Source organism: Brassica napus, unplaced genomic scaffold, assembly GCF_020379485.1.
Source record: "Brassica napus cultivar Da-Ae unplaced genomic scaffold, Da-Ae ScsIHWf_627;HRSCAF=923, whole genome shotgun sequence".
NCBI lineage: Eukaryota > Viridiplantae > Streptophyta > Magnoliopsida > Brassicales > Brassicaceae > Brassica > Brassica napus.
In genome coordinates this window covers 66,857-91,789 of record NW_026016686.1, presented here as the reverse complement: position 1 = coordinate 91,789, position 24,933 = coordinate 66,857, and the positions used below count along the sequence as shown (strand labels likewise).

General features: G+C 35.8%; 7 protein-coding genes and 1 non-coding gene across 12 annotated transcripts; 4 read left to right on the top strand and 4 right to left on the bottom strand.

Annotated features, from left to right (window-relative positions):
• Positions 1–3,280: 3,280 nt before the first annotated feature.
• On the bottom strand, positions 3,281–6,007 carry LOC125604811 (uncharacterized protein At4g04775-like). Its single transcript, XM_048775004.1, has 3 exons — positions 5,514–6,007; positions 3,713–3,962; positions 3,281–3,616 (listed from the first exon to the last, which is right to left on the bottom strand). The coding sequence occupies exons 2-3, from the start codon at positions 3,948–3,950 to the stop codon at positions 3,312–3,314; spliced, it is 543 nt and encodes a 180-aa protein (XP_048630961.1). The 5' UTR covers positions 3,951–3,962; positions 5,514–6,007; the 3' UTR covers positions 3,281–3,311.
• On the bottom strand, positions 4,112–5,039 carry LOC125604809 (glutathione S-transferase T3-like; the record flags this gene model as incomplete). The annotated part of the gene is given in 1 exon segment (XM_048775002.1): positions 4,112–5,039. A coding segment is annotated over 1 exon segment (540 nt), but the record flags the coding sequence as incomplete, so codon positions are not given.
• A 231-nt stretch (positions 6,008–6,238) lies between the features above and the next one.
• Positions 6,239–8,239, bottom strand: LOC125604808. Its single transcript, XM_048775001.1, has 2 exons — positions 7,328–8,239; positions 6,239–7,234 (listed from the first exon to the last, which is right to left on the bottom strand). The coding sequence occupies exons 1-2, from the start codon at positions 8,180–8,182 to the stop codon at positions 6,437–6,439; spliced, it is 1,653 nt and encodes a 550-aa protein (XP_048630958.1). The 5' UTR covers positions 8,183–8,239; the 3' UTR covers positions 6,239–6,436.
• Positions 8,240–8,549: 310 nt separating this feature from the next.
• LOC125604810 (mediator-associated protein 2-like) lies at positions 8,550–9,796 on the top strand. The gene is made up of 5 exons (XM_048775003.1): positions 8,550–8,705; positions 8,788–8,908; positions 8,984–9,062; positions 9,135–9,218; positions 9,303–9,796. The coding sequence occupies exons 2-5, from the start codon at positions 8,792–8,794 to the stop codon at positions 9,623–9,625; spliced, it is 603 nt and encodes a 200-aa protein (XP_048630960.1). The 5' UTR covers positions 8,550–8,705; positions 8,788–8,791; the 3' UTR covers positions 9,626–9,796.
• A 555-nt stretch (positions 9,797–10,351) lies between these two features.
• LOC125604812 (periaxin-like) lies at positions 10,352–12,398 on the top strand. Its single transcript, XM_048775007.1, has 2 exons — positions 10,352–10,888; positions 11,139–12,398. The coding sequence occupies exons 1-2, from the start codon at positions 10,643–10,645 to the stop codon at positions 12,273–12,275; spliced, it is 1,383 nt and encodes a 460-aa protein (XP_048630964.1). The 5' UTR covers positions 10,352–10,642; the 3' UTR covers positions 12,276–12,398.
• A 230-nt stretch (positions 12,399–12,628) lies between these two features.
• On the top strand, positions 12,629–15,953 carry BNAA02G34330D. The gene is made up of 3 exons (XM_013845446.3): positions 12,629–13,231; positions 13,938–14,979; positions 15,053–15,953. The coding sequence occupies exons 1-3, from the start codon at positions 12,889–12,891 to the stop codon at positions 15,768–15,770; spliced, it is 2,103 nt and encodes a 700-aa protein (XP_013700900.1). The 5' UTR covers positions 12,629–12,888; the 3' UTR covers positions 15,771–15,953.
• Positions 15,954–18,241: 2,288 nt separating this feature from the next.
• LOC106425799 (polyadenylate-binding protein 2-like) lies at positions 18,242–19,324 on the top strand. Of its 5 annotated transcripts, none has more exons than XM_022709533.2 (4): positions 18,250–18,437; positions 18,519–18,600; positions 18,671–18,746; positions 19,161–19,324. In XM_022709533.2, the coding sequence occupies exons 1-4, from the start codon at positions 18,333–18,335 to the stop codon at positions 19,186–19,188; spliced, it is 291 nt and encodes a 96-aa protein (XP_022565254.1). In that variant the 5' UTR covers positions 18,250–18,332; the 3' UTR covers positions 19,189–19,324. The 5 variants fall into 5 exon arrangements, with proteins under 5 accessions (XP_013721980.1, XP_022565254.1, XP_048630966.1 ...); XM_048775009.1 differs by having other exon boundaries at positions 18,671–18,751; positions 19,166–19,324; XM_048775008.1 differs by having other exon boundaries at positions 18,501–18,600; positions 18,671–18,751; positions 19,166–19,324.
• A 439-nt stretch (positions 19,325–19,763) lies between these two features.
• On the bottom strand, positions 19,764–19,835 carry TRNAH-GUG. Its single transcript has one exon. It is a non-coding gene; the product is annotated as a tRNA-His (tRNA).
• Between the last annotated feature and the right edge of the window lie 5,098 nt (positions 19,836–24,933).

Sequence of the window (24,933 nt, the reverse complement as noted above, 5' to 3'; positions counted from 1 at the left end):
ATATACCTCCTGGGCCGAGGAGCACCAAATGTTGCAAAACCTACGTTTCCTGGAGAGAATGTGACTCCCCGGAAGAGATCCAACACAAGTTTTCTATTCCAAACATCTCATCTTCAACTACTCTGGCTATATATAATCAAGTAAAGCAACAAGATATATGTGATCCAACACAGATTATTGAGTTCACATGATCAGACTTTCTCGCAAAACTCTTCCTGAAGTTTCTGTGTAACGCATATTTGGTTGGCTTCGGATAGAGTTTATGCCAGTCTGCATATAGAAGCACATTGAGCAATGGTCTAAGTCAAGTTGTAATCCAAAGGAGTACTTGAAGGATCAAATTTCTCAGTTCACCTTCCTGATTGAATGGTACTGATCTTGGAAGATAACAACCAAGAACAGCAACAGATGCTTCTCTGTAAAAGCCAATCTTGAGTACTGTCTTCTTGTCGCGTCTCAAATATACCTTTTTGCTGTAATGAGGTGGAATCAGAACTTGCTAATTAAGTTGCATTTAAGTGTTGGATGAAGTAAGAATTAAGCACTAATTCTACCCTCTTCAGCGCTTCAAATATAGTAACTTGAGATATGAGAAAGAGATGTTGGCTTTCACTGTTTGTATCTATATGGTCTCACTGATGCTGACTCCAAATAAGTCGGAGTAATGCGGTAACTGATTACTCTTTTTTTGCTGTGTATCTCACCCGTGCTTATCTGCTTGCTGGCGTCTTCGCTTCGGTTTGGATTTCTCAGGGAGTTGGTCTTGTCGTCTTCTGGAGTAAGCTTCGTCTGGACCACGACTTAGTCATCCCTGCTTCGCCTGTCCTCCTTTCGGAGTCGCCTTTTAGGGCATCACATGACAGTTCCTTGTTCATTTTGTTGCGTTTTTAACTTCAAGAAGCTTTTTATCTTTTAACTCATTTTTGTTATAGACAAATCTTATGACTAGTTCTGTCTTGCATGCAGAAAAAGAATGAAAATCTTCGATAAGGTGAGATCGGACAGGTAAAAAGAAGGAGTAAAGTTGCTGAATCTTGTGAAGCAAATGCATCAAGCCAGGTAACAAAAGAAAATATATTTTCTTCTTATACAAGTCACAAAATGCAATAAACCTTTCTTCGTATGCAAACAAACATCTTTTGATGCGCAATATAGATTCTTTGGATGGGTTTGCACCGAGGAGAAGGAAGGGACCAACTCAGGAATCTAAGAGCATCATTATAGGTGGGACTTGTTTTAGGGCCCTTAACAATTTTTTATTATTATTTTTTGGTTAGGGACTAAAACAAGGGATTTGGGTAAATTAGTTGATTATTGGTGGGATTTATGTTGTCCCTTAGTTAATTTAATTTATTATTTTAATTAATAAATAATGACATTAAAAAAAGAATTTTAAATAAAACATTAAAAATAAAAGTAATATTAAATTGAAAACATAAAAAATAAATACATTTTTGAAAGAAAATACAAACATCAAATAAAGAAAATAGAAAACATAAGAAAATGACATTATTGAAAGAAAATACAAATTATATATTACTTCAAGGATTTCCAAATTTAGTCCATATATTTTCAATCAAATTTTTTTAAATGTTGATGGACTTGTCTATTCCGAACGCTCGTTCGACGTTCAAGTGTACTCCCGACAGTTGAAGGCATATTGACGGAAAATGTTTCCACATCTCCTTCTTCAAATTCATCAACGTTCTCATCCCTTCTTGATGATCGTTCATCTTCGACAATCATATTATGGATATGATACATGCTCTCATAATATTTCCTATTTTTTCTTTATCCCATATATTAGATGGATTTCTAACAACGGCAAACCTAGCTTGTAGGACTCCGAAGGCACGCTCAACATCTTTTCGCACAGCTTCTTGGGTTTGAGCAAATAATGAATGCTTCTGAGTTTGTGGTAGTCGGATAGATTGAATAAATGTAGCCCATTTCGGATAAATACCATCGGTGAGATAATATGCATAATGGTATGGATTACCATTAACATAGAAGTTAACTTGTGGCGCAATTCCGTTAATAATGTCATCAAAAACGGGTGATCGATCGAGAATATTAAGATCGTTCATAGTACCTGGAGCTCCAAAAAACGCGTGCCATATCCAGAGGTCATATGAAGCTACCGCCTCCAAGACAATCGTTGGTTTTCCGGTTCCTCGTGAATACATTCCTTTCCAAGCCGTGGGACAATTCTTCCACTCCCAATGCATACAGTCGATGCTTCCAATCATGCCTGGAAACCCACGTTGTTCTCCACTATAAAGTAGTCTTTGCAGATCCTCCGGTGTGGGACGTCTTAGGTATTCTTCGCCAAACAAGTCGATTATTCCCGCGGCAAAATTGTGCAAACACCTTCTTGCCGTTTTTCCCCAATTCGGACATATTCGTCAACTGTGTCAGAAGCACCACCGTACGCCAATTGACGAATTGCTGCGGTACATTTTTGGAGCGGAGTTAGACTCGATCGTCCGGTAGCATCTACTCCGGGTTGAAAATACTCGACTTCTGTAGAGAGACGATTCACAATACGCAAGAATAATTCCTTGTTCATCCGGAACCGTCGCCGGAATAAATTGTGCGGGTATGTTGGAGTTTTGCTAAAATAATCATTCCAGAGCTTCTGATGGCCTTCCTCCCGGTGTCTCTCGATAAAAACTCGTTTTTTTCGCTCTTTTGGTGTGGGATTGAAATCAAAGTCTTCAAATAAATCTTCAAAAATGTCATCTAATTCATCATCATCATCTTTGTGGTAATGATAATGGGAAGAAGAAGCCATTGACAAATTTTTTAAAAGGAAAAAATGTTTAGAATTTTAAGAGAAGATGAGACTTTTCACCTTTGTAACGAGAGAAGAAATCACAATACTTATTTATATGATTTAAAAGAAGTCTCTACAAACCTCCCGTGATTGAATTATTTCTCTATAGTACAACTTGTGACTTATTGGTAGGCACCAAAATAAACATGTGCTATGGATCATGTGACTTATTGGTACAAAGAAACTCAACATGTGACTTATGGTTATAAATTAAATAACCATGTGTATAAAATTCTTGAATATTATGGTTACATCTTGTAAAAGGAAATTGTAAGTCATTGTCTAAATTAGCTAAAACGGTTAGGCTTACAAACTGCGAACACATTCGTCTAAATTAGGAGACATATTCAGCGACATATGAAAGACACGAGTTCAAGCGACATATGAAAGACACGAGTTCTAATCAATACATGCGATTACAAACTGCGAACACATTCGTCTAAATTAGGAGAAAGAAACAGGTTCCTTAACGGATTCAATACATTGAGACAATCACCATGCCTATTACCACAACAAGAACAACTATGCCTATTACAAAGCACTCAAACCCTTTGATCATACATGATTTCTCCTTAGCCATATCACCAACAATCTTCTCTAGCTTTCGTAGCTTCTCCTCAGTGTCATAGTCAGCTAAAACGGTTAGGCTTTCAACCTTTTCAGCCAGCTGAAACACATGTACATCTCTGGCTCTCATCTCATCCATCAACGCGTCATCCCACCATTTGAAAATATGGCAATCGCCATCGTCCTTGTTGGCACAAGTGTAATATCTTCTCCCTGTTTAAGATACGCAAAAACTCGCTAAGCACATACATAAACAAGCACAAGCCTTCTTCACAGGCTAAGTAATTAAGCAACGACCATAGCACATACCTTGATCATTCCTAGTGTTAGACGTTGCAAGCACTGGCTGAGCACCACAATAGCAGACCTGCGGGAAACCAAACTCTACCTCCGGTTGCGGGGGGTAGTGAACCGGTGAACAACGTTCCAAGCTTAACTCAGCTTGGTCGCGTCGTATGAGATCCTCCGTCTCGCTGTAGTCACTGTCGTCATTGTTTCCAAATAAAGTCTCGTCTTCTGATGGCTGCGAGTAGCTGTAACGTCCCATTTTTTACTTAACCTGCATACATTGTCGAGGCATACTAGTTAGAAACATAGAACATGAAACTCAAACATGTAAGGAAAATCAGAAACAGATAAATTTACAGATAAACAATAACACAAACATTGAAAGAAAATCATTCATTTAACGAAACCGGAACTACATAGATGTTCAAGTGCAAACTTGTGCTCTTGATCAGAGAAGAAAATTTCATGCGCTTTCTTCAGAACGTCTGTGTCAGACTCACCACTGCTAATTTGGCGCTGGGCTGCCGAGTATGCGCCACAGAACTTGTTAACATCATCATTGATTCTGTGCCACCTCTTCTTGCAACAACCGTGCTCTCTCACACCATCCTCTCTTCCATGAACACTGTCTGCATAATACTTAGCAACCCGTATCCAGAAGGCCCCCGACCTCTGCTCGTTTGCAACAATTGAATCCTTCGAAGTGTTGAGCCACCCACTGATCAGCACCTCGTCATCTGCAGGGGTCCACTTGCGTCTTACAGGACGGGCAGCTTCTGCGTGTACTGGTGCATCTTCAGGTTGCTGAGAACTGAAAGCCGGAAATGTATCGGATTCTGCAAAGTTGACACTAGAATGAAAACTTCCATAAGGGAAGTTTTCATGATAAACGCTTCCTTGTTGGGAGTGAAGCAGTCCTACGTAGCTAGCGGACTGACTAGGAACATTGCTTGGATCCATAGAAGAGAGAAAGATAATAGATACAATGGAGAAAGAGTTATGAGATAGAAGAGATAAGAGAATAGATTTTATAGGCTGAAGTGAAGTCTAGAAACACTTAAGGGTGAACTCCCAACAAGAAATGTCAAATCCTAACTTATTACACCAAAAAAAGCTATCAACTTTCCTAACAACATCATTAATGTAATCGGATTTTGTTAAAAACATACTGTATACAATGTAACTGAGCAGAAACCAAGTCACTGTCTTTAATGATGTAGTATAGAACCTACTTTTATACAACTACCACAGAGCAGAAAGCAAGTCACTGTCTTTAATGATGAGTTAAGTAAACGATATGAGAAATAAAATCTATGAACTATGGCTACCCAGAGACGCAAAACCAGTTATAGGATGCAAAGCATCGAAACTAAACTATCAAACACTTCTTTCATGTTGCTTAAATCAGTTACTGGTTTGTTATACATTTGTTAACAATCAAACAAGCAACAACCAAACTCAACGGTTCAATATAGACGAAACAATCAAACAAGCTACAATGAAAACAATGGTTCAATCTATACTAAACAATCAAACAAGCTACCAGGACTACAATGGTTCAATCTATACAAAACAATCAAATAACCTACAACGGCTACACTGGTTCAATCTATACGAAACAATCAATCAACCTACAACGAAAACAATCACACAATCACACAATCAAACAATCAATCAAGCTATACGCAACTATGTAACATTTGCGAACCCTAGAATCTGTACAATTGTTCTCTAACAACATAGAATCTATGCCACAGCCTATTCGCATGCAAAATACAAAACCCTAAGCTTTTCAATTTCAGATGGGAGTTGAAGAAAATACCTTGGTAGCGGAAGGATTGAGCTCGGGTCGAGATTCAGAGGATTTGGGGAAGATGAGACCGTTCGTACAAGACCGGAAGTGAACGGAAGTCGATGGAGCTCGGAATCTCGATTTGGGGATCAAACGCCAACGGAATCTGCGACCTCTCGTTTTGGTGAGTTGGGCTTTCGATTGAGGAGACACACAGACTGAATCACCGGTGAAAGAGGGATCGATTTTGCGATCGGAGGAGATCAACTTTTCGCCATCGTGCTTTTCTATTTCAATTTCTTTTTCAGAATGAGAAAGAACGCGAAGACACCGACAATTTCGACGATAGCATCGCCCAATCTCGAGCTGACACGTCGCCTCACGGGACGAGCCCGAAATCCCTTATTTTAGGCCCGTTCCACGCAATTTCTTTTCTTTTTGATTTATTTTCAACCCAAACTTCTTAAGGGACGGGCCTCAAGGGACCGCGATGTGCATGCCCTAAGGGCGTTCTAGGTTTAGAACTGAACAAGTCTTTTATGAGAATCCATACTCAAAAGTGTATTTGACAGTTGCAAGGAACACATTGAACCCTAAATGATTTTTTATTTATCTTTTCCTTTATGCGACATTGAAGCTTGAAAATTCTTAAATTATACCATTTTCCTTCTACAGCCGACCTCTTTTTTTTTCTTATCTATCATGGTGTTTGACTTGTATCTTACTACTTGTTTTTATATGAGACGAGTTCTCCATCATGGTGCCAATTTGACAACTTGCATATTTCTTATATTACATAAGAGAGTTTCAATGTTTACGATGTATTACAAGTAAACTTTAATATTATATACAAACTACCTTAATACAGACTCGTAAAAGCAACACATAATGATAATACCAACTAAAACATACTATAATTTAGTATTATTTTTCCCAGTGACGAGCACTCAGATTCATGCACTTAAATCGGCCACTTCCCAGTGACGATAACAAAATAGATTTCTTCCATCCTCATCATAAAATTCGAGCATTAGTTTATCTTGGCAACGCCCGTCGCAGTCATAGCAGATGAGTCGAGTGAGACGATTGTTCGGGACTATATTACATTTTGTACCATTAAACGAGAGATTTTGAGCAGGCTTGACATAAGGTGGACATTTTCCTAGTAAACATGGGATATGGAAAACGGTCCCACATTCATGACATGTATAAAGCCATATGGTTGAATCCATAATTTCCTCACAAATCTCACACCAATTGAGACTTTCATTCTCTTTGTAAGAAAGGGTGAGGAAATGCTCATCATGCTCATATCTCACTTTATAAGGGAGTGTAGCACAATAGAAGCACAAAAAGAAGATGCATTCAATACAATTCAAAGTTTGAACTTTCTCGTTTTCGCAGATTGAACATGGTCTAGATTTTCCAAGTTCATTGCTTAAGAACAAGGGATGTGGGTGGCATTGCTGGACAAATGGCTCAGATATTGCAGCACATCGCACGTCTATACTTATAGACTCATCTCCTTTGCTACACACATATCTGAAACCATACAAACAACGCTGACAATATTCACACAAGAAAATATTTTTGGTGTCACTCACTTGTAGAATAAAAGGATTGGGATGTGCTATATGTTGTTTTGTCCGGGGAAGATTTGCACATGCTTCATGGAGTACAAAATCACAGTTGGATTTCATACATCTGTAAACGCCACCACCATAGACTGGAAGTATGCATGCTTGACATCGCTTTTCATCATCATCATACAAATTGTCAGTGGTCTTCTTTTCAAACTTCATGTGATGTGAATGGCTGAAATGTTGTATAATTCCATCACCTACCACTTCAAAAGAATTCAAATTTTCATAGTCTTCTTCCGGTTCTTCCTCAAGTTCTTTTCCATCCCACACATCTTCCCGAGTTGCACACCTGGAATGCACTGTGTAACTGCAATCTTTCGTGCAAGAATAACTTCCATAGTTTTCGTCAACTTTTTGACGACAAACTCCACAAGACAATATTCTAGAGATAGAATATGCAAAAGAAAGACGGTGGTCATGACGGGATATTCTTATGACAAATGGTAAGTAAATACAATTTTTATGGACAACAAAATCACATTGAAGACACACGTAAATGAGAGGTTTGCTATCAACAACCCCACAAACGTCACATGTCAAATCAGCTTTTCTCGGAAAGAAGTTGAGGTCATGCTCATGCCTTTTTGGAAAGTTAAGGAACGAGGGTGTTGTCGCGCAAACAGGATGCAAACTAAACTTACAAGTAAAACAGTAATAATATAACTTTGCGTCTTGATAGCTAGAACGACTTTCACAATGAGAACAATATATACCTGCAGATTCATCTTGAACTAGTTGGAGAGGGTGTTTAGAGTGATAAATAGATTTGATTAGAGGGGGAGACTCGACACATTCTTTGTGGAATGATACCTCACATTCGTGGCAAAAGTAATAGGTTGTACCAATTCCTTTAAATGTACAAGCATGACACAAAGACTCATCTCCTGATTCTTTGTTATTGCACCAATAAAGTGGGTAAAGGTGGTGGCCTTCGACATTTGGAAGATAACAAGAAATGTTGATTATCGTGAGCTCATTATAAGGATCGAAAAGGCAGTGTAATCGATGGAAAGGGCAAAAGAGGGGAGAAAGTGGAGAATGCTGGACCGAACTCATGGTTACAGAAAAGATGTTTGGATGGTTATTGCAAGTTTGGAGTTTAGTTGTTGTGATTTGTGACTATATATATACTACAAAAATATAAAGTTGAATGATTCCATATCATTTTATTTTTCTTTACATGCCAACATCTCACGTCAAGTATTGCAATCTATTCACGTTTAAACTTCTCAAGCAAAGTACTAATTCTATGCTTTTACGTTTGCGTTTCCCATATTCCTATCTTACTTCCTGCACATTAACATTTCTCAAGCAAAATCATGATTCAACAAGAGTGTATGATATGATTTTTCCGTTTCAGGCTTATTTCATTTAGATGTCCGATAAAGGCCCAATAGTCTCAGCCCAAAACCTCTGGATCCCAAAGTAACCCAATTCACTCAAAACTACGTCGTTTTCGAGTGAACTACATATAAATTATAAAACTGGGAAAGGGTTTTAGGTCATCGTCGTCGCATCGACTCTCTCCGGCGACTACTCTCTCCATCCCGCCGTCGACAGAGCAACACTCCGTTCTGAGGTTAACCCGTCTCTCGAAATTGCTTTCTCGTGTTGATTCCGCCTTCAATTTACAGTCTTTCTTACTAATCGTGAGAGAGCAGAGAGATGGCGTTGGATTACAAACCTCCAGAAGAGTTCGTAGTCAACAGCTTACAGCCCCTCGCTGACTTCGACGTGACGGGATCCACGGAGCTCTGGCTCATCCAGTGCCCTATGAGCCACGTACGTTTCGGACGATTGAGATACGTAAAGCTTTAAATGTTTTCTGAAACTGAAGGGTGTTTTGGTCTTTTTCAGGTTCCGGAGATCGAAGGGAAGGAGCTCAAGGTTAAGCTTGGTGAAGATGGAGTCTTGGGACGTTTCGAGGATTCTTCTGGTAAAAAAAAGTTTTGATCTTTTTTTTTTTTAAAACCAGCTTTTTGATTTTTTATTTTTTTTAATTGATTAGGTAAAGAGGTTGAACTTGTTAGCTTTGCTTCTCAAGAAGGTGATGCAACTGTGATTATACCTTGTGAGAACGAATCAAAGATCGGTGAGTTTCTGTTTCTCCTATTGCTTACAGGAAGAGTTGTTGTGTCTGGTTAGTAAGTGTGTGTTGTTTTTTTTTTAATGGTAGTTGGGAAGATTTCGAGGCGAGTTTCGTTGGTTCGGTTTCCTGAACCGGAAGAGCTGCTTGAGACATTTAAAACTCAGCAGAAGGCTTTGAGAGCTGTGACGAGTTCCTCTGTTAGAAACTCTAATCCAGCTATGAGTAGCAGGCGTAAAAGCGGACAGTCTTCTCTTCGACATAGCGGCAGAGAGAAGAGCTTTTTCTCTGGCTTCACTGAGACTCCCAAGTCTTCTAAAAGAAAGCATTCGGAGCCTTCTGCGAGCAAACATGGTTCAGGCTCTTCGGATCGGTCGGGTAAGTCTAAGAAGAAGGTGAAGACTGAGAAGTAGAGATGATTGTTTTTCTTTTCTTCTTCTTTATGTGATGGTTTTGTTTGAGGGTTAAGATGTTGAATTTAGATTATGTGAAACGATAAGCAAACAAGTAATGTATCCAAATTTATAACTTATTGTGCCATACGTGGTTATGAAGTTCAGACAAAAGCTATATTGTTTGTTGTTCTTTTTTTGTTTTATCTTCAAGCATATGTGGTTGGAGTTGTTGTTAGAGTCTTGTGAACTTGGCTTCCATTGCTGTGGAGTGTTAGGCTCTTAGCTTTCTTCTTAACTCGTACGATATTCGAATACTATCCATAACACACATCAAGACTCAAGCTCACATATAGGTTTGAATAGATTAAGCAATTTGGCTAAAACTGAAGCTGTGGCAACAAGTTCAATTTGGCATCAAGCTGATACACCACTCAGCAGTTCCTATTCTTGTTTGGGCTGTCAAGCTCTTTATAGCTTTCTTCTTTTGGGTCCAAATCAGATTTTTAATGGGCCGAGATCCATTTACTATCCGTCCATTATACGATTTTAACGTAAGACGCCCTACGTAAATAGAAGCTGTTGTAACTCCATGCAGGACGACTTAAAATATGAATAACTTGGAAATAAGTGGGATTAATTATTGAGATTTATTTATTTCCCTTTTTACTTAAGCGTAATATACACTTGCACGATTCAGAATCAAAATAAATTAGACTAAGCATCAAGATAAAAAGATTCGAATATACACTTTACTACTTTATAGTATTTTGTATTATAAAAACAGATCAATTTACATCTGTATTTCATTAATTTTGTTTTATTAGGGAACACATATTTAATCAAATCTTTGTCTCTCTCTGTCCGTAGAGAATTTATCGGGACATAAATCTTCTTTGACCATCCCTTCACCTTCACTTTCATCATTTCTCGGAAGGTAAAAAGAAAATTTAAGAAAGAGATCAGAGAAAAAGAGAGACAATACTTTTATCATTACCTAATACACACACAAAAAAAAAACTCTCTGTGTTTGGCGAGATGGGAAACTGCGCCATCAAGCCAAAGGTTCTAAAAGATTCCGACGAGGATCTCGTCCCGGTTGAGCGAGACACGACGGTTCACAACAAGGATTCGGGTGAAAAGAGCAAGAACAATGCTCCTAACGCGGCGGATGAAGAAGCGGCTGCGGCACGGCGGAGCGAGAAAGGAAAAGAGATTCTGATTGAAGATGATGCGGAGGATGGAAACAGCAAACGCCAGTCTCTCAGTCTCTTGTTTCATGAGGTAAATTTTCACATCATTTAAAAGAAAAAGATACAATCCATATTCAAATGTTTTTTTATGCAAGTGGTTTTACAATCATCCCATTACTCTTTTGAATAAAAATATTTGTAAAAAGAGGCATCTAAGAAATAGTAAAAACCTATTATAAAAATATTGTTTAAATATCTTCTTAACTTTTCAAGTTTCCTATGATATATATATATATATATATATAACTTTGTAAGATTTATGGAGAAAATGTTTTAAACAGGACAAGGCAATAGTTAAAGAACTAACGGGTCATTCTCCGGCAAAACCAGTGATTAACAACAACAAAGGTGATGTTTCTTCAGAGGTTTCAAAGCTTGATGATGTTTCTGCCCCGGCGACTTCTAATGTAAAAGATCCAGAAACCTTTGATGTTCAGACACGAGATGACCTTCACGTTAAGATTCCAAATGAATCAAAGGTCAAGACTCCTGAGACGCCTAAAGCTAAAGAAGCTGAAGAGAAAGAAGTTAATTATTCAGAGAATTGGGAAGTTAAGTTTCCTGAGGAATCAGAAGATATGAAAAAATCTGAAGCTGTCAAGGTTGTAGAAGAGTCGAAACCTCCACAAGTTTCTAAAGTTTCTGCTCCTATATTATCTGGAGTGAAGGTTACAAAAGAGAAAGATGTCCCTGAGGTCTTGGAGGATAAGAGTGTTTCAAATGTTAGTGAGGTTCATGCTCCTACTGAATTGTCTGAAGTGAAGGTTACTAAAGAGCCAGAGGTTCATGAGGTCTTGGAGGATAAGAATGTTTCAAAAGCTTATGAAGTTGATGCTCCTCCTAAATTGTCTGAAGTGAAGGGTACAAAAGAGTCAGATGTTCCTAAGGTTTTAGAGGATAACAATGTTTCAAAAGATTCTGAGGTTCCTACTCCTCCTGAACTATCTGAAATAAAGGTTACAAAAGAGTCAGATGTTCATGAGGTCTTGGAGGATAAAAATGTTCCAGAGGTTTCTAAATGCAAGACTGATGAAGTTAAAGCCGCAGAGTCAGAACTTCTAAAAGTGGCAGAGGTTCAATCATCTAAAGATTTAGAGATTAAAGTTCCAAAAGTTTTTGAAATGAAGACTCCTGAGACATCGAACGTTAAGGTTGGATCAGATGTGAAGACTAAGGTTGGATTTGAAGTCAAGACTAATCAAGAAGCATCTGAAGTAAAGACAACAAAAGAAAAAGAGGTTCCAGAGTTTCTAGACGCACAAAAGAAGATTGATAGATCTGAAGCACAGATTCTTGAGGACATTAAACTCTCGGAAGAGAATATGGCTGTGACGGGTAAAGCAGAGGAAGGAGAAAAAGGTTTGTCTTTTGAGAAGAAAGTCAAAGGGATTACAATGTCTGACTTAGATAACAAATGAGTTATAGAAGAGTCAGAGAAATTACGTAATATGTTTTTATTTTTAAATATGGGGATTAGTTTTCTATTTGCATGTCCCCAATTTGTTGTACACTTTTCATCAGTTCTAATTTTTTTTTTGTTATTTCTAAATCAAAGAAAATTGGTTGATCAGTTTTATAGACGGTCTAATAGGATATGATAGGATATTAAATTTTTTCTTAAAAAAATTGTGGAATCAGTTAAATAAACTTAATTATTTTTCAAAATTAAAATTTATTATTATTAATAAATAAAAGTCCGTAAATGATATCCTTGTGAAAATAGTTTTTTGATACTTATCTTTAAAAAAGGATATATTTAATCAGTATTAATAAATATTACTGAGACAGAAAATAAACATATTTTGGTTTCAAAAAAGAAAGAAAATAAACACATTTTTAATAGGAGGATAGTTATATTATATATATGGACCCAACAGAGTTTTCTATCCTTATTGGGCTTCACACACAAGGGCCCATATTGACTCACTAATCACGTGATTCGCACGTGTGCAAGGGGTTACTTCGTCTTCCCCAACTGAAAATTCTAAAACCCTCATCTCCGCCATTACAATCACACTCTCGAAAAAAAGAATGAACCTTTCCAAAACCCTTTTCCTCCGCCTCGTCGCTCACCACCCGCCGCGTCCTCAGCATCGGCCGATCTCCTCCTCTCAGCTCGCTCCGAGGCGTGCTCACCACCAGGAGGAAGAGTCTAGGGGAGTTAAGGTTTCGGTGTGGTGGGACTTCGAGAACTGCCACTTGCCCAGTGGCGCTAACGTCTTCAGAGTGGCGCAGTCCATCACAGCCGCCGTTAGAATTAACGGGATCAAAGGACCAATCACGATCACCGCCTTCGGAGACGTGTTGCAGCTGTCGAGAACTAATCAGGAAGCTCTCTCCGCGACGGGAATCAACCTCGCTCATGTCCCTCAAGGTTCGGTTCTTTTCGCAAAATCTCTGCTTTTCTGATTCATTTCTAGGTTTAGTCCCGAACCTTAACCCGAACGGAAAAAATTGAAATCCATATGAACTGGATTTAAGAGCTATTTATTTATTCCAAAAATATTCAAAATTAGTTAAATATATTTTTTAAATATGTTAAGATAATTTAGATATTTTAGAATGTTTTAAGGACTTTCATAGTTTGTTTTATTTGTGATTTTGAATTTAGTTAGTTTCGGAAAAATTATTGAACCGAAAAAATTGAAATCCGATCCAAATTATTATAAAAATATTTAAACCGGATTTAAGCGCTATGTACTTTCGGGTTTGGGTACGAACCGAAATCCAAATTAAAATCCTAAAATATCCAAAATTAGTTAAACATGTTGATTTTTTATATATATAAGATAATTTAGATATTTTATAGATTTTTAAGTTTTTGTAATTATTTATATTTTGAATATTTTTTAGTTTAACTAGCTTTTAATTAAATTTTTGAATATTTATACGTTTTGAATATCTTTGGCCAATTTGTATATATTTTTGTAGATTTTACTGGTAACAACATAATCTGAACCGAACCCAATTTAAATTTAGTAAAATCTGAATGGAACTTATGAACATGGTACCGAACAGGACACTGAACTTACAGACCTATCCACTTCTATGTAAAAAGCTTACTTTTTCTTTGTATTTAGGTGGGAAGAACAGTACAGATAGAGCTCTCATTACTGATCTAATGTGCTGGGTTGCTCAGAACCCACCTCCTGCTCACCTCTTCCTCATCTCCAGCGACAGAGACTTCTCCACCGTCTTACACAAGCTCAGGATGAGCAACTACAACATCTTGCTCGCTGGCTACGAAGAAAGATCGCTTGGCGTGTTGTGCAGCGCCGCTTCCATCATGTGGGACTGGAAAGCTTTAGTTAGAGGAAACAACTTAACCGGTAAATGCTTTAACCAGCCGCCTGATGGTCCTTATAGCTCTTGGTATGGTCACTATAAAACTCCTCTCCTTGACCCGTTCGCCGCATCGACCAAGCAAGAGGAGTTGCAGGAATCTAGTTTAGATACTAATCATGTACCAGAAGAAGTTGTTAGGGAGATTGGTTTGGTGTTGAGTTTGTATCCTAAGGGAGTGGCTATTACTGAACTGCGTGAGCAGCTGAAGAAGAGGAATGTACCGTTGGGTGAAGAGTTTTATGGATATAAGAGGTTTTCGAGGTTTCTGTTGTCTATGCCGGAGATCTTGGAGGTTGTTCCAAAGGGAGAAGGCGTGTTTCTTGTTCATGCTTGTAAGAATGTGGAGGAGATGCCTCATAAGGTGAAACAGAATGTTGAAGATGTCAAAAAGGAATCTGAATCACAAGAGAGTTCTCAAGAATCTGAATCACAAGAGTTAGGACTAGAGCATCTCCAAGAAAAGAAACAGGAAGGTGTTGTTGGTGAAGGGAAAGTGGCGGATGATGAGGACTTAGAATCTCAAACTGCATCTTCCACTTCTAGTGAATCTGCTAAGGAGGTGAGAGCAGACACTGAAGCAAGCAAGAGTCAAGGGATTTTAAGGCATCTTCTGAAGAGATTCAACTTGTTTTGTGGAGGAAACAAAGAGCTTAGCAATGAACCAGCAGGTGGAGATGTAGTAGATGACGTTTTTGCACAAGATTCTTTTTGGAAAGATGTTGAGTCTTTCATTAACTCTCCAAGAGGATTCGTCCTTGTTTCTCACTCACCATCAAGGTTCTTGATTCTTCTCTTAAACCTTACTAGTGCTTCTGCATTAGCTAGTAACCTGTTTTGTTCTATTGTTCAGAGAAGCGTTGGCTAAGAACCTTAAGGAGGAAGGACATTCATCTCTCAAGCAGCTGGATCTGTCGAAAACGCTTGATTTAGTATCTCTGTTGATATCAGATAAGAAATGGATCAAGGAGAGTCCTTCTGAAGCTCTACCTTTCAGAGTAACTCGGTTCACCTCTTGTCCTAGCAATCCTCATGCCTCTAGTGTATTGAGATCCATGTTTGTGAGTTTGTCAAAGTCTCAGCCGGAAGAAGCAGAGTCCAAGAACAATGGTGTAAGCGAGAGATCAAGAAGCGAGGTGATTGCGGATTGTCATAAGCTGATAAAGAAGATAATAGAGGAAAGCCCCGGAGGCTACAACATGAGCAACTTCAAGAAAGACTTCTTGGATGAGTTCAAGTACCGTTTGGATTATCAGAGCCTCGGTTATCCGAAGCTGCAGGCGTTGATACAGATGATGCCTGAGGCGAGGATTGAATCAGGTTACATCGTTCCTTCATCAACACAGGCTCCGTATGCATCTGACTCATTATTAGACAAAGAAGTTGGTTCAGTTTCCAGAAAGAAGGAGAAAGGGGATGAAACAGAGAGGGAAGTACTTAAAATCCTAGGTTGTTGGGACAGTGTTGAAGATGAGGAGAAGACTTGTGGTGGGTTTGGTAAAGATAAGCTTGTTGATGGAATATTGACAAGCTTGCGAGAGAAACCATCTTGTGAGTCTAGAGTTCAATAAAAGTAACTCAACTTGTTGTATTCTCTTGAGACAGTTCGATGCACTATGTCTCTATTGTTACTACTGATTATGATCTCTTGACACAAGGCGTCCCCATATGATTGTATAACTTCATTGCTATGTTCTCAACAACAGCAACTTGGGCCTTCAATTTCATACATGCAGGTTACTATTGATGTAATAGAAATTGGTTTAGACACGCCTAGACCTCCCGTTTAGGTGGTAAATCAGTCCTAACCAAAACGATTTTCATAAATAAAACCCAGTTTATACAATTTAAATCATTCTAGATCGGTTTAAATCAGTTGAAATATATCTGAACTAGTCTAAATTTGTTAAATTAATTAACAATGTTAATAAAATTCACAAATTTATTTCTTTTTTATTTTATATATCTAGTTTTCATAGTTCATCAAAATAATTTTATAAGTAAAGCCAAAAACTAAAATGTTTACGTCTACGATTAGTCCTCTACAAAATGTTTAGTGATCGTCTAGCAATTTCTTGAAGACTGATAGAAAGTTTTGAACTTTGATCGATTTGATTAGTTTACATTCCTTCAATCTAATAATACAAATCATACATTAGGTTTTAAAAAAAAGACAAGACCAAAGTAGAGTTTGGATTTGCTGCTTTCATAGGCTTCTTGAATAGCCTCTCCGCCTCGGAAGAACAGTTTGAGTTTCCGGTTTTCATCAGCGCCGGTCTCTTGAAGAGCCTCTCTTCTTCGTCTGTAGAGTTTTCGTTTGCTCTCTTCATCCGATTCTTGAAAAGCCACTCTGCTTCCTCTGCATTTGCTTCCTTTGTGGTGTCTGAAGAGGAACAAGAAGCTTCTCACTTTTGTTGTTGTTCTTTGTATTTTCTCTGTTCATCATAGGCGGCTCTCTTAGAGTGATCAGATAAAAGACTCCAAGCATCGAAAACAAGATTAAACGCTTCTTTGGCGCCGTTAAACTTGTTCTTGTCCGGATGGAGAAGAAGCGCCGGCTTCTTGTATTGTTTCTTGACTGTTACGTAATCAGCTAAAGGATCCACGTTGAGGATTCCATACCAATCCGACTCGCCTCCTCCTCTTTTGTTAAGGTTTGATGCAGAGACATAAACATTAACCATCGTCGATACTTGTCTTAGCCTTGCTTACGGTTGCCGACGAAAACAGATCGACTAGGCTGATTACGTAACAGTCAAGTAATTTTCTCTAATTAATGTTTTAACATGCAACATTTAACTATATATGCAATCAAAGTAATTTTGAGAAAACATTTTTTAAGAGTAATTTTGATGTTGTGAGTGATCAATTTAGAAATTAAACTAAATGAATACAATCCGTGAAGACAAAAACAATCATACAATCGCTTACGTCCAATTGATAAATCAACTGAATGGCCATATGTATCGAATAGTTTTCACATTATGCATCTTAAAGTTTTCATAATTAATCAAAACAATATACCAAAAATTCTCTTAAAAAAAGTTTGAAATCTTTTTAATTTTTATGTTTATTCAAAAAAGAAAAAGAGAGATGATAATAGAAATGTTTATTTTGAGAAAACAATTTTTAAGAGTAATTTTGATATTGTGAGTGATCAATTTAGAAATTAAACTAAATGAATACAATCCGTGAAGACAAAAACAATCATACAATCGCTTACGTCCAATTGATAAATCAATTAAATGGCCATATGTATCGAATAGTTTTCACATCATGCATCTTAAAGTTTTCATAATTAATCAAAACAATATACTAAAATTTCTCTTAAAAAAAGTTTGAAATCTTTTTAATTTTAAAATTTTATGTTTATTCAAAAAAATAAAAGAGAGAGATGATAATAGAAAAAGAATATACCTGCCTTCAAGTGATTAAGATGGGATTTAGACTCTGATCTGAAGAGAGCGTAGAGCGCAAGGCATTTGTTTTGGTAATGAGCCGAGGCGTGAGAGGGAAGCTTCGCATCGTATATATGATGCGGCGACACTATTCAATACTTCCTTCAAGGTCTTTACTTCACAGTCTATGAAAGTACACTATAGTTTCTTGAGAAAGAGAGAGAGAGAGAGAGAAAGAACAAGATTAAGAAGGAAGAGTGGTGGTAAGAGAGGAAACTGCCATTGTTTGTTTATATAGACAGATGGTGTGGGATTTTAGTGAAAGTTACCGTTGGTGTTTCTTTTTTTCTTCCAATTTTTTAAAAAGAGAAAATATTTATCCTCCACCGGTAAAAAAATGAAGAAAATGTTACCGTTAGTTCTTTTGGTCCCGAGGAAACAGAGACCTTTCAACGTTTCACCTCGGCAAAGGGGTTAATTTATTGGTGACGTGTTTTGATATTCTGATGACTTGAGATTCGACAGATTTGATTGATTATGCAATTTCAAAATAGCAAATAATAATAATAATTAACGAAAAGGTCAGAAATTGAGCCTGTAAAGGCCTATTAAGGAATAATAAATGGGCCGGATACGATGATTGATTACGTGTCACACTATCCAAATCGGCTAAACCTGACGGGGAGAGAGAGAGAGAGAGAGAGAGAGAGAGAGAGAGAGAGAGAGAGAGAGGCGATGGAGGAAGAGGAGCACGAGGTATACGGCGGAGAAATCCCCGACGTCGGAGAGATGGATGGAGACATGGACATGATGACTGCAGCTGATGACGATGCCGCTAAGGTCTCTCTCTCTCTCTCTCTCTCTCTCTCTCTCTTATTGATTTGATTTGGTATTTATAATTAGGAGTTGGATGAGATGAAGAAACGATTGAAAGAGATAGAGGACGAAGCTGCTGCTCTTCGCGAGATGCAGGCCAAGGTTGAGAAGGATATGGGTCCTCAAGGTTTGTTTCTGATTCGTTAGCTGCAGTAGATCAACTTCTTTTGTTAAATTCAATTTTTGTTTTTTTGCAGATCCTGCTACTATGGCAGCAGATCAAGCAGGCAAGGAGGAGGTCGATGCTCGATCTGTTTTCGTTGGCAATGTAAGTATATGTGATGAGACTGCAAGATAGAAGCTAAACTGTACTCTCTCACATTACCGATCTAGTTAATTGGTTTAGCTGTTTTATTATTTAATCTTCATTTATTTAAATTCAGCAAATAACAAAGAGAAAGACTTGGTCTCCTGACTTGTAGGAGAACAGGCTCAACTCTCTCACGTTGAGTTTTCCTCAACTTCATGTACCTATTTGCTTCCTGTTTTGTAGGAACTAGTGTTCCATCTTTCTCTATTTTTAAACTAATGAAAAACTAAAAAGAGGTAGTCAAAACTACCCAAAGAAAAGTGTGTGTTCTTAGTTTGTCCTTTGGCAAATTCTCTTTGATTTGAAGAGGGACCTTAATTGGTATCAAATCCATGTTTCTAGATCAACAATAGATATCTCTTGGCAAGGGACCTATCAATATGCTTATGCTTTTGGTTGATTTGACAAGTAGCTCAGTTGATTATTAGCCTTGTATAATTTGGATATAATTTGTTAGCCTTGCTTACGATTTTTTTCGCCCCGATGTAATCTTTTTTTTTTGAGAGTTTCATCTCTGCAATCTCCATTGCTTTTCTTGCTTCTTCTTTGTTGTACTCCATATCGTTGAGAGAGAGAGAGAGAAAATAGACAGAACCAAAACCCTAAGATGAAAACGAGAGAAGAGAGTGGTCTGATAAGACTTGCAATCAAATAGGTGCGTATGTCAGTTATTTATAGACGATAATTTCCTTTTTACGAAAAAGAAATCAACGCAATGTAAAAAAAAAAGGAAATTAACGCAATGTGAAAAAAGGAAATTAACGCAAGGTGAAAAAGGGAAATTAGTAAAGGAAGCGTGTTAATAGCGTGTGTCTCAAGTTTGGGACTTTTTATAAGGTGAGATCTTTTACTTACTTGTATGCGAAGAAAGTCTTTTGGGCTTCAGTACTTCGAAAACTCCCGTTGTAAAAAATATGAATAAATTTGACGGAAGCCCATTAATCAAGTAGTGAAGGGTTAAAAAAAATTGAAAAAAAAGATGTGGCTGCTGGGATTCGAGCCCAGGTCTCCACGGCCACAACGTGGAATTCTCACCACTAAACTACAGCCACTTGGTTGGTAACTTAGCACATGTTAAATATATATACTCAGTGGATAGAGGTAACTTATTTAACTATTTTGATTGCCTATTAGGTTGAACTTGGTTGGAATCAAGTAAAAAGCCTAAGAAACTATTCTCCCCTACTTTTGTTTTAATTTTGGATCAAGATTATATTCTGTTTCCTGATATTCTCACGTTGAAAAGACAATTAAACAAGAAGTTCTGATTTTGATTTATGAAATGTTTAGAAGACTTATGAAAGAGAATTAATCACATAGTTGGAAATATATGGATTGTTAGTCAAGAACATGGCAATGACATATGAAGACCAATCTTATACATGTGTTGTTAACATTTTTTATTTATTTGAACTCGTATCCACCACCTCGTAATTTTATTTTATTTCAATACTAGGACAATTCCAACTTTCACAATTAATAAGATAAATAATACTTTTTTTTGTCAAAGAGATAAATAATACATTCCTTGATCTACTAGAATATAATATCTTGAAAAGTATTACAAAGTGCTTTAACACGATAAATAATTAAATACTATTGTTTTCACCTTTCAAATACAGAAATTTCTTACCTGAAAGGTTGAAACAATCCATCTAATTTTGTTTCTGAATCAATTTAACTTGTAATGTGCTGTCTAAAAGCTGCCCGTAAACATGTCAAAATACGAGAGAAGAGGGGTTCCTTAGTTCGGACAAGTTATACTTTCGGATTGGTGGGTGTCTAAAGTACAACAAAGCAACTCCACAGCTGTCTTAATATACTTTTAGTTTCTTTTCCAATAATATTGGTCAATTGTATAGGCTTTTCAGATTTATTGCCACCGCAAATAGTACAAAAGATCGTATTGATGGATAGTGCATGTTGGTGAATTGTCTAGAATATTAGAGGTTTCTACAAATTAAAAGTATGAATTATTGAATATTTTACTTAAGCTATTTTTTTCGTGCACACTTAAGCTACTTTTATGTTTTACGATCATGCTATATATGTATTATACAATATCGGATTTTTTGGACCCTCCACCGACAAGATTGACCCTCGACACTTGGCATTAACTATTAATTAAAGCTAATTAGGAGTAACTGGAACTAAAAGACATGTAGATCAACAAAACACCAACATAGTAACTACAGTATTAAATACTATATTATTATAGTTCATGTATTTGTCTTAATGTTAAAGGTTATACCATGTTACTCTTCGTAGGGCCATGGATTAACTACATTCTTACTTTGAGCTTGCGTGTAAAATATGCACTCCTCAGTCGTCATCAGTAGAAGAAATTAACAAAAAGAATTGCCAGCATAGATAAAGGTTATATTATTATTATTATTTTAACCATGCGGTGGTAGTCTAGTGATAATTTCTTAAAGCTTGGTATGTACCCACATTAGTCATGCATTCGATTTTCTTTATAAACTAAATTATCATCATTTAGTCAGTCTAGACTTTGACTTGGGTTTTGGCCTAAGTGATTTATATGGTATATCATAACAGATGATTGGCTCACATTAATCGGAAAGTATTCTAAATTCAGGTTATGCAGTGTGATAGCCAATCTACCTTTTAGCACTAAGTTCGTTCTAGGCCAATCAATTGATAGGGTTTATTAAAAAAAAAAAATTATTTGATTATTCTAATAAGCAACTCATTGCGCCAGTGCCTTGCCGCAGTTATGATTACACTCTACTGGAAACAAATGGTAAAACAAATGCGTCAAAAGTTACCAGTGAGTCATGCAACACGTGTTTCGATTAATCATAGTATCGTTTTAACTTAAATTCATGTGCACGTAAAGAAACTTACCCTTTATGAGCTTCGAGCAATATACATAATTACATTTAAGTTTCCGTTTAGGGTAACAGCTTAGCTATGTTTAGAATCTAGATAAATAGAACATATATATAAAACTGTTTTTCAGTGAATCATTTTTATTTTGGATACTTTTTAAGCAATGACACTTCTCTCTTTTGGTAAGAATTACATTTTTTTTTTGTGTGCCCTTTTTCAAAAAAAAAAAAAAGAATTACATTTTTTTCTTTAACTAAAAAAAAAAGAAACAAAGCAAATGTGTCGCTATTAGACATTTTAGGTAATAAAAGTGAATACAATGGTACAAACAAAAACTATCAACAAGGAAGCAACTAAACAACTATATATATATATATATATATATATAAGTGGTGAACTTTTTTTTTGCCTAAAGAAACAAAGCAAATGTGTCGCTATTAGACATTTTACTTGTCTATAAAAACTACTTTTGCTTTCAGTCAATTGTAGAATATATTAATGAAGTTTAATACGTGAACTCGTAATGTGTATACATTTAAGCTCACATAAATAATAACTGATATTAAAGATGTATACTGGTGTGATTATTGTGGCTTCCTTTTTGGCAAGATTAATGAGAAATTTCACTAGGAATATATGGCTCAACCAGTAGCTATCAGCCGTAGACTCTTGATTTAGTTTTTATTGTTTCAGTTGAACATAACTATTTACTTGGATGGACAAATAGAACAGTTGTACTTGCGCTGTTGCACTTAACTTAGGTGATCACGATATTTATTTAACTAGTCATTTGACATATATATTTATTACTCCTGTTACAAATAGTAGAATAGAAAAATCTTATCAAATTCATCCAATCAAGTGATGACACTTTGTTGTACATTTTTCATCCAAAACGTTACAATAACATGATTAGTTAAGGTGGTATACAAACAAATTAATCGTAGTGTAACCTATATAGAAAAACTAGTTAAAACTATCATTTTAGTATGATACTATATATGCAAAAAATATATGATATATATTATGATTTAACACTCGAAATATTTTTTTAGAAATATTATGATTTAACACTCGAAATACTATAATAATACAATCCTGCAATACTACCATATACTAGTTCTAAAAAAAACATATATTTTACAAATACGGTATATTGTATATATGCATTTCCTAATTATGATGCGTAAATTTTTGTCAACCGTAGTCTATGAGTTCTGATTGCGTAGTCTTAAAGTGAACAGTGATAACCATTAAATTTCCGAGAGAAAAAAAAAAAAGCTTAAACATGAAAGAAAGAAAACAATCATGTGAACGACAAACAAACCCCACATAATTTGGTGTTTCAAAAGATCGATCAAATCAAAATGCAGAGCTGACAGAAACAAACTAATCTCGTTTGATTTACAAAATCAGTAATACATAACTGTCATAGACTCGCTTAGTTAATTTTATGTCAAATATCTGATAGTTTTTTCTAAAAAGAGTTAAAAAGCATTTTCGTTTTAACACAAACAATTGATCGTTTATTTGAATCAACATGCTATTTCACATTTATTTTTGTTTCATAAATTCTCATACAAATTGTTGTATAGTTTTAGTTCTTTCTTGTTTTCTAAGAATATAGTCTTATAATTATATATAACGTTTTCTCATTAACTTCTTTTGATATAATAAATTATTGAATAGCTGTGATACGATCGAATCAAGATGAAATACAACCCATAAGTTGGGTTGATTTATAACCTCCAACCATTTGACCAAAAGCTTAATTCGATCTTCTTTAATATTCATATAGTTATTATATTCAGATTCCTAATAAAAACCAGCAAATAATCTTGTGCATTTACTAATACTGAGAGAATTACATCAAAAGTCAAAAAGTCATGTTATATATTGTTGTTAATTAAGCACCGACAGTTCTATAAGAACATGTGGCAATAGAGCTTGGAGAAGACAGTACACACCATTCAATCAAAATCATGAAAACAAATTTGATGTGGTAACCAACTAAAGTTAGCTATACGTTATAATATGTAATATAATCAACATTATACTATATAATATAAGTTTCTGAAAAAGATTATTATCTATATTCGGCCAGGCTATCAACAAGTCAATATATATATAAAATTTCTACGCCCAAAATTAGAATATTGGAAAATATTACTCTAAATATGTTATATATCACGAACTGTCTGTCGGCAAATGTATACATATAGACATCATACATGGGCATGTGATGTGATACATAGTGACAATAATTACACATTTTCTCTTATTTAAGAACAGGGGATAAAAGCTGAAAAAACAAATTAGCAATATGGCGACTGGGGCCGACTTTAGAATAATCTTTATATATTAACACACCCACAAAATAATGAAAATATAGCAAAAAAAAAAGAAGACATAATAGGTTGATCACTGTGATCAAAGTTGAAAATAAGTTCCCCAGGCTTAAACTAACATGTTTTGGTTATTTTACCTCGGTAACTTGTAAATTTGTCCTGTAAAAACGTAGCAATAATTAAGGTAATTACAACTAAAAAGACCTAGAAAATAGGATATTGGGCACGATGCTTACAGATTGTTTTATGTCTGGTGAGTAAATGTCTACACCTGTTTCTCAACATTTCGAGTCTCTTTAAAAACCTAGAGGATTTTTTTTCTAGAGGATTTATTACACAGTAGGGCAATAACAAAGACCTTGATTCTTGTCATTATAATTTTGTTTCTCACATTTATATGAAATTCCACTACTACTAATAATATGTTCAAGCACATGTTATAAGAACTTGGATCTACACACATAAATAATTTAAAATAATTTCTTCGTTTTAAATTAGTACATGATTTTTTCTAATTAGATGTTTCCTGATTTAAAGTGTAATTGTTACTCCTTCTAAGTTTACACATATAGTTTTTATTAACTAAATATAAATCTTAAGTAATACTCCATCCGTTTTTAAAAGATCCATATTTTAAAATTTTCACTTATTAAAAAATATACTCTCTCTGTTTTAAAATATATAATGTTTTAGAGAGTTTTTGATGTTTCAAAATAGATGATGTTTTAGAGAGTTTTTGATATTTCAAATAGATGATATTTTCATATTTTAATTTATATTTTAATAATATTTTTATAGATAAAAGATAAATTTTTAATAGTTGTGTCACATCCTAAAACTTCATGTATTTTGAAACAGAGGGAGTATCAAATTTTATTTACTAATACTTTATTTTCTGTAGTCAACTATTTCCCACAAGTTTCACCAATAGAATTTTAATAAATATATT

What these genes read in the sequence shown, in the direction of transcription:
- LOC125604811 (XM_048775004.1), bottom strand. Translation starts at nt 3,950, where the DNA reads ATGGGACGTTACAGCTACTCGCAGCCATCAGAAGACGAGACTTTATTT. An exon ending in TAACACTAGGAATGATCAAG is followed by an intron (nt 3,617 to 3,712) that starts GTATGTGCTATG and finishes TATCTTAAACAG; the next exon opens with GGAGAAGATATTACACTTGT.
- LOC125604808 (XM_048775001.1), bottom strand. Translation starts at nt 8,182, where the DNA reads ATGAGTTCGGTCCAGCATTCTCCACTTTCTCCCCTCTTTTGCCCTTTC. An exon ending in ATTTGAATTCTTTTGAAGTG is followed by an intron (nt 7,235 to 7,327) that starts GTAGGTGATGGA and finishes GATGATGAAAAG; the next exon opens with CGATGTCAAGCATGCATACT.
- LOC125604810 (XM_048775003.1), top strand. Translation starts at nt 8,792, where the DNA reads ATGGCGTTGGATTACAAACCTCCAGAAGAGTTCGTAGTCAACAGCTTA. An exon ending in TCCAGTGCCCTATGAGCCAC is followed by an intron (nt 8,909 to 8,983) that starts GTACGTTTCGGA and finishes GGTCTTTTTCAG; the next exon opens with GTTCCGGAGATCGAAGGGAA. An exon ending in ACGTTTCGAGGATTCTTCTG is followed by an intron (nt 9,063 to 9,134) that starts GTAAAAAAAAGT and finishes TTAATTGATTAG; the next exon opens with GTAAAGAGGTTGAACTTGTT.
- LOC125604812 (XM_048775007.1), top strand. Translation starts at nt 10,643, where the DNA reads ATGGGAAACTGCGCCATCAAGCCAAAGGTTCTAAAAGATTCCGACGAG. An exon ending in TCAGTCTCTTGTTTCATGAG is followed by an intron (nt 10,889 to 11,138) that starts GTAAATTTTCAC and finishes TGTTTTAAACAG; the next exon opens with GACAAGGCAATAGTTAAAGA.
- BNAA02G34330D (XM_013845446.3), top strand. Translation starts at nt 12,889, where the DNA reads ATGAACCTTTCCAAAACCCTTTTCCTCCGCCTCGTCGCTCACCACCCG. An exon ending in CCTCGCTCATGTCCCTCAAG is followed by an intron (nt 13,232 to 13,937) that starts GTTCGGTTCTTT and finishes CTTTGTATTTAG; the next exon opens with GTGGGAAGAACAGTACAGAT. An exon ending in GTTTCTCACTCACCATCAAG is followed by an intron (nt 14,980 to 15,052) that starts GTTCTTGATTCT and finishes TCTATTGTTCAG; the next exon opens with AGAAGCGTTGGCTAAGAACC.
- LOC106425799 (XM_048775008.1), top strand. Translation starts at nt 18,333, where the DNA reads ATGGAGGAAGAGGAGCACGAGGTATACGGCGGAGAAATCCCCGACGTC. An exon ending in GAAGGATATGGGTCCTCAAG is followed by an intron (nt 18,601 to 18,670) that starts GTTTGTTTCTGA and finishes GTTTTTTTGCAG; the next exon opens with ATCCTGCTACTATGGCAGCA. An exon ending in CGTTGGCAATGTAAGTATAT is followed by an intron (nt 18,752 to 19,165) that starts GTGATGAGACTG and finishes ACCTATCAATAT; the next exon opens with GCTTATGCTTTTGGTTGATT.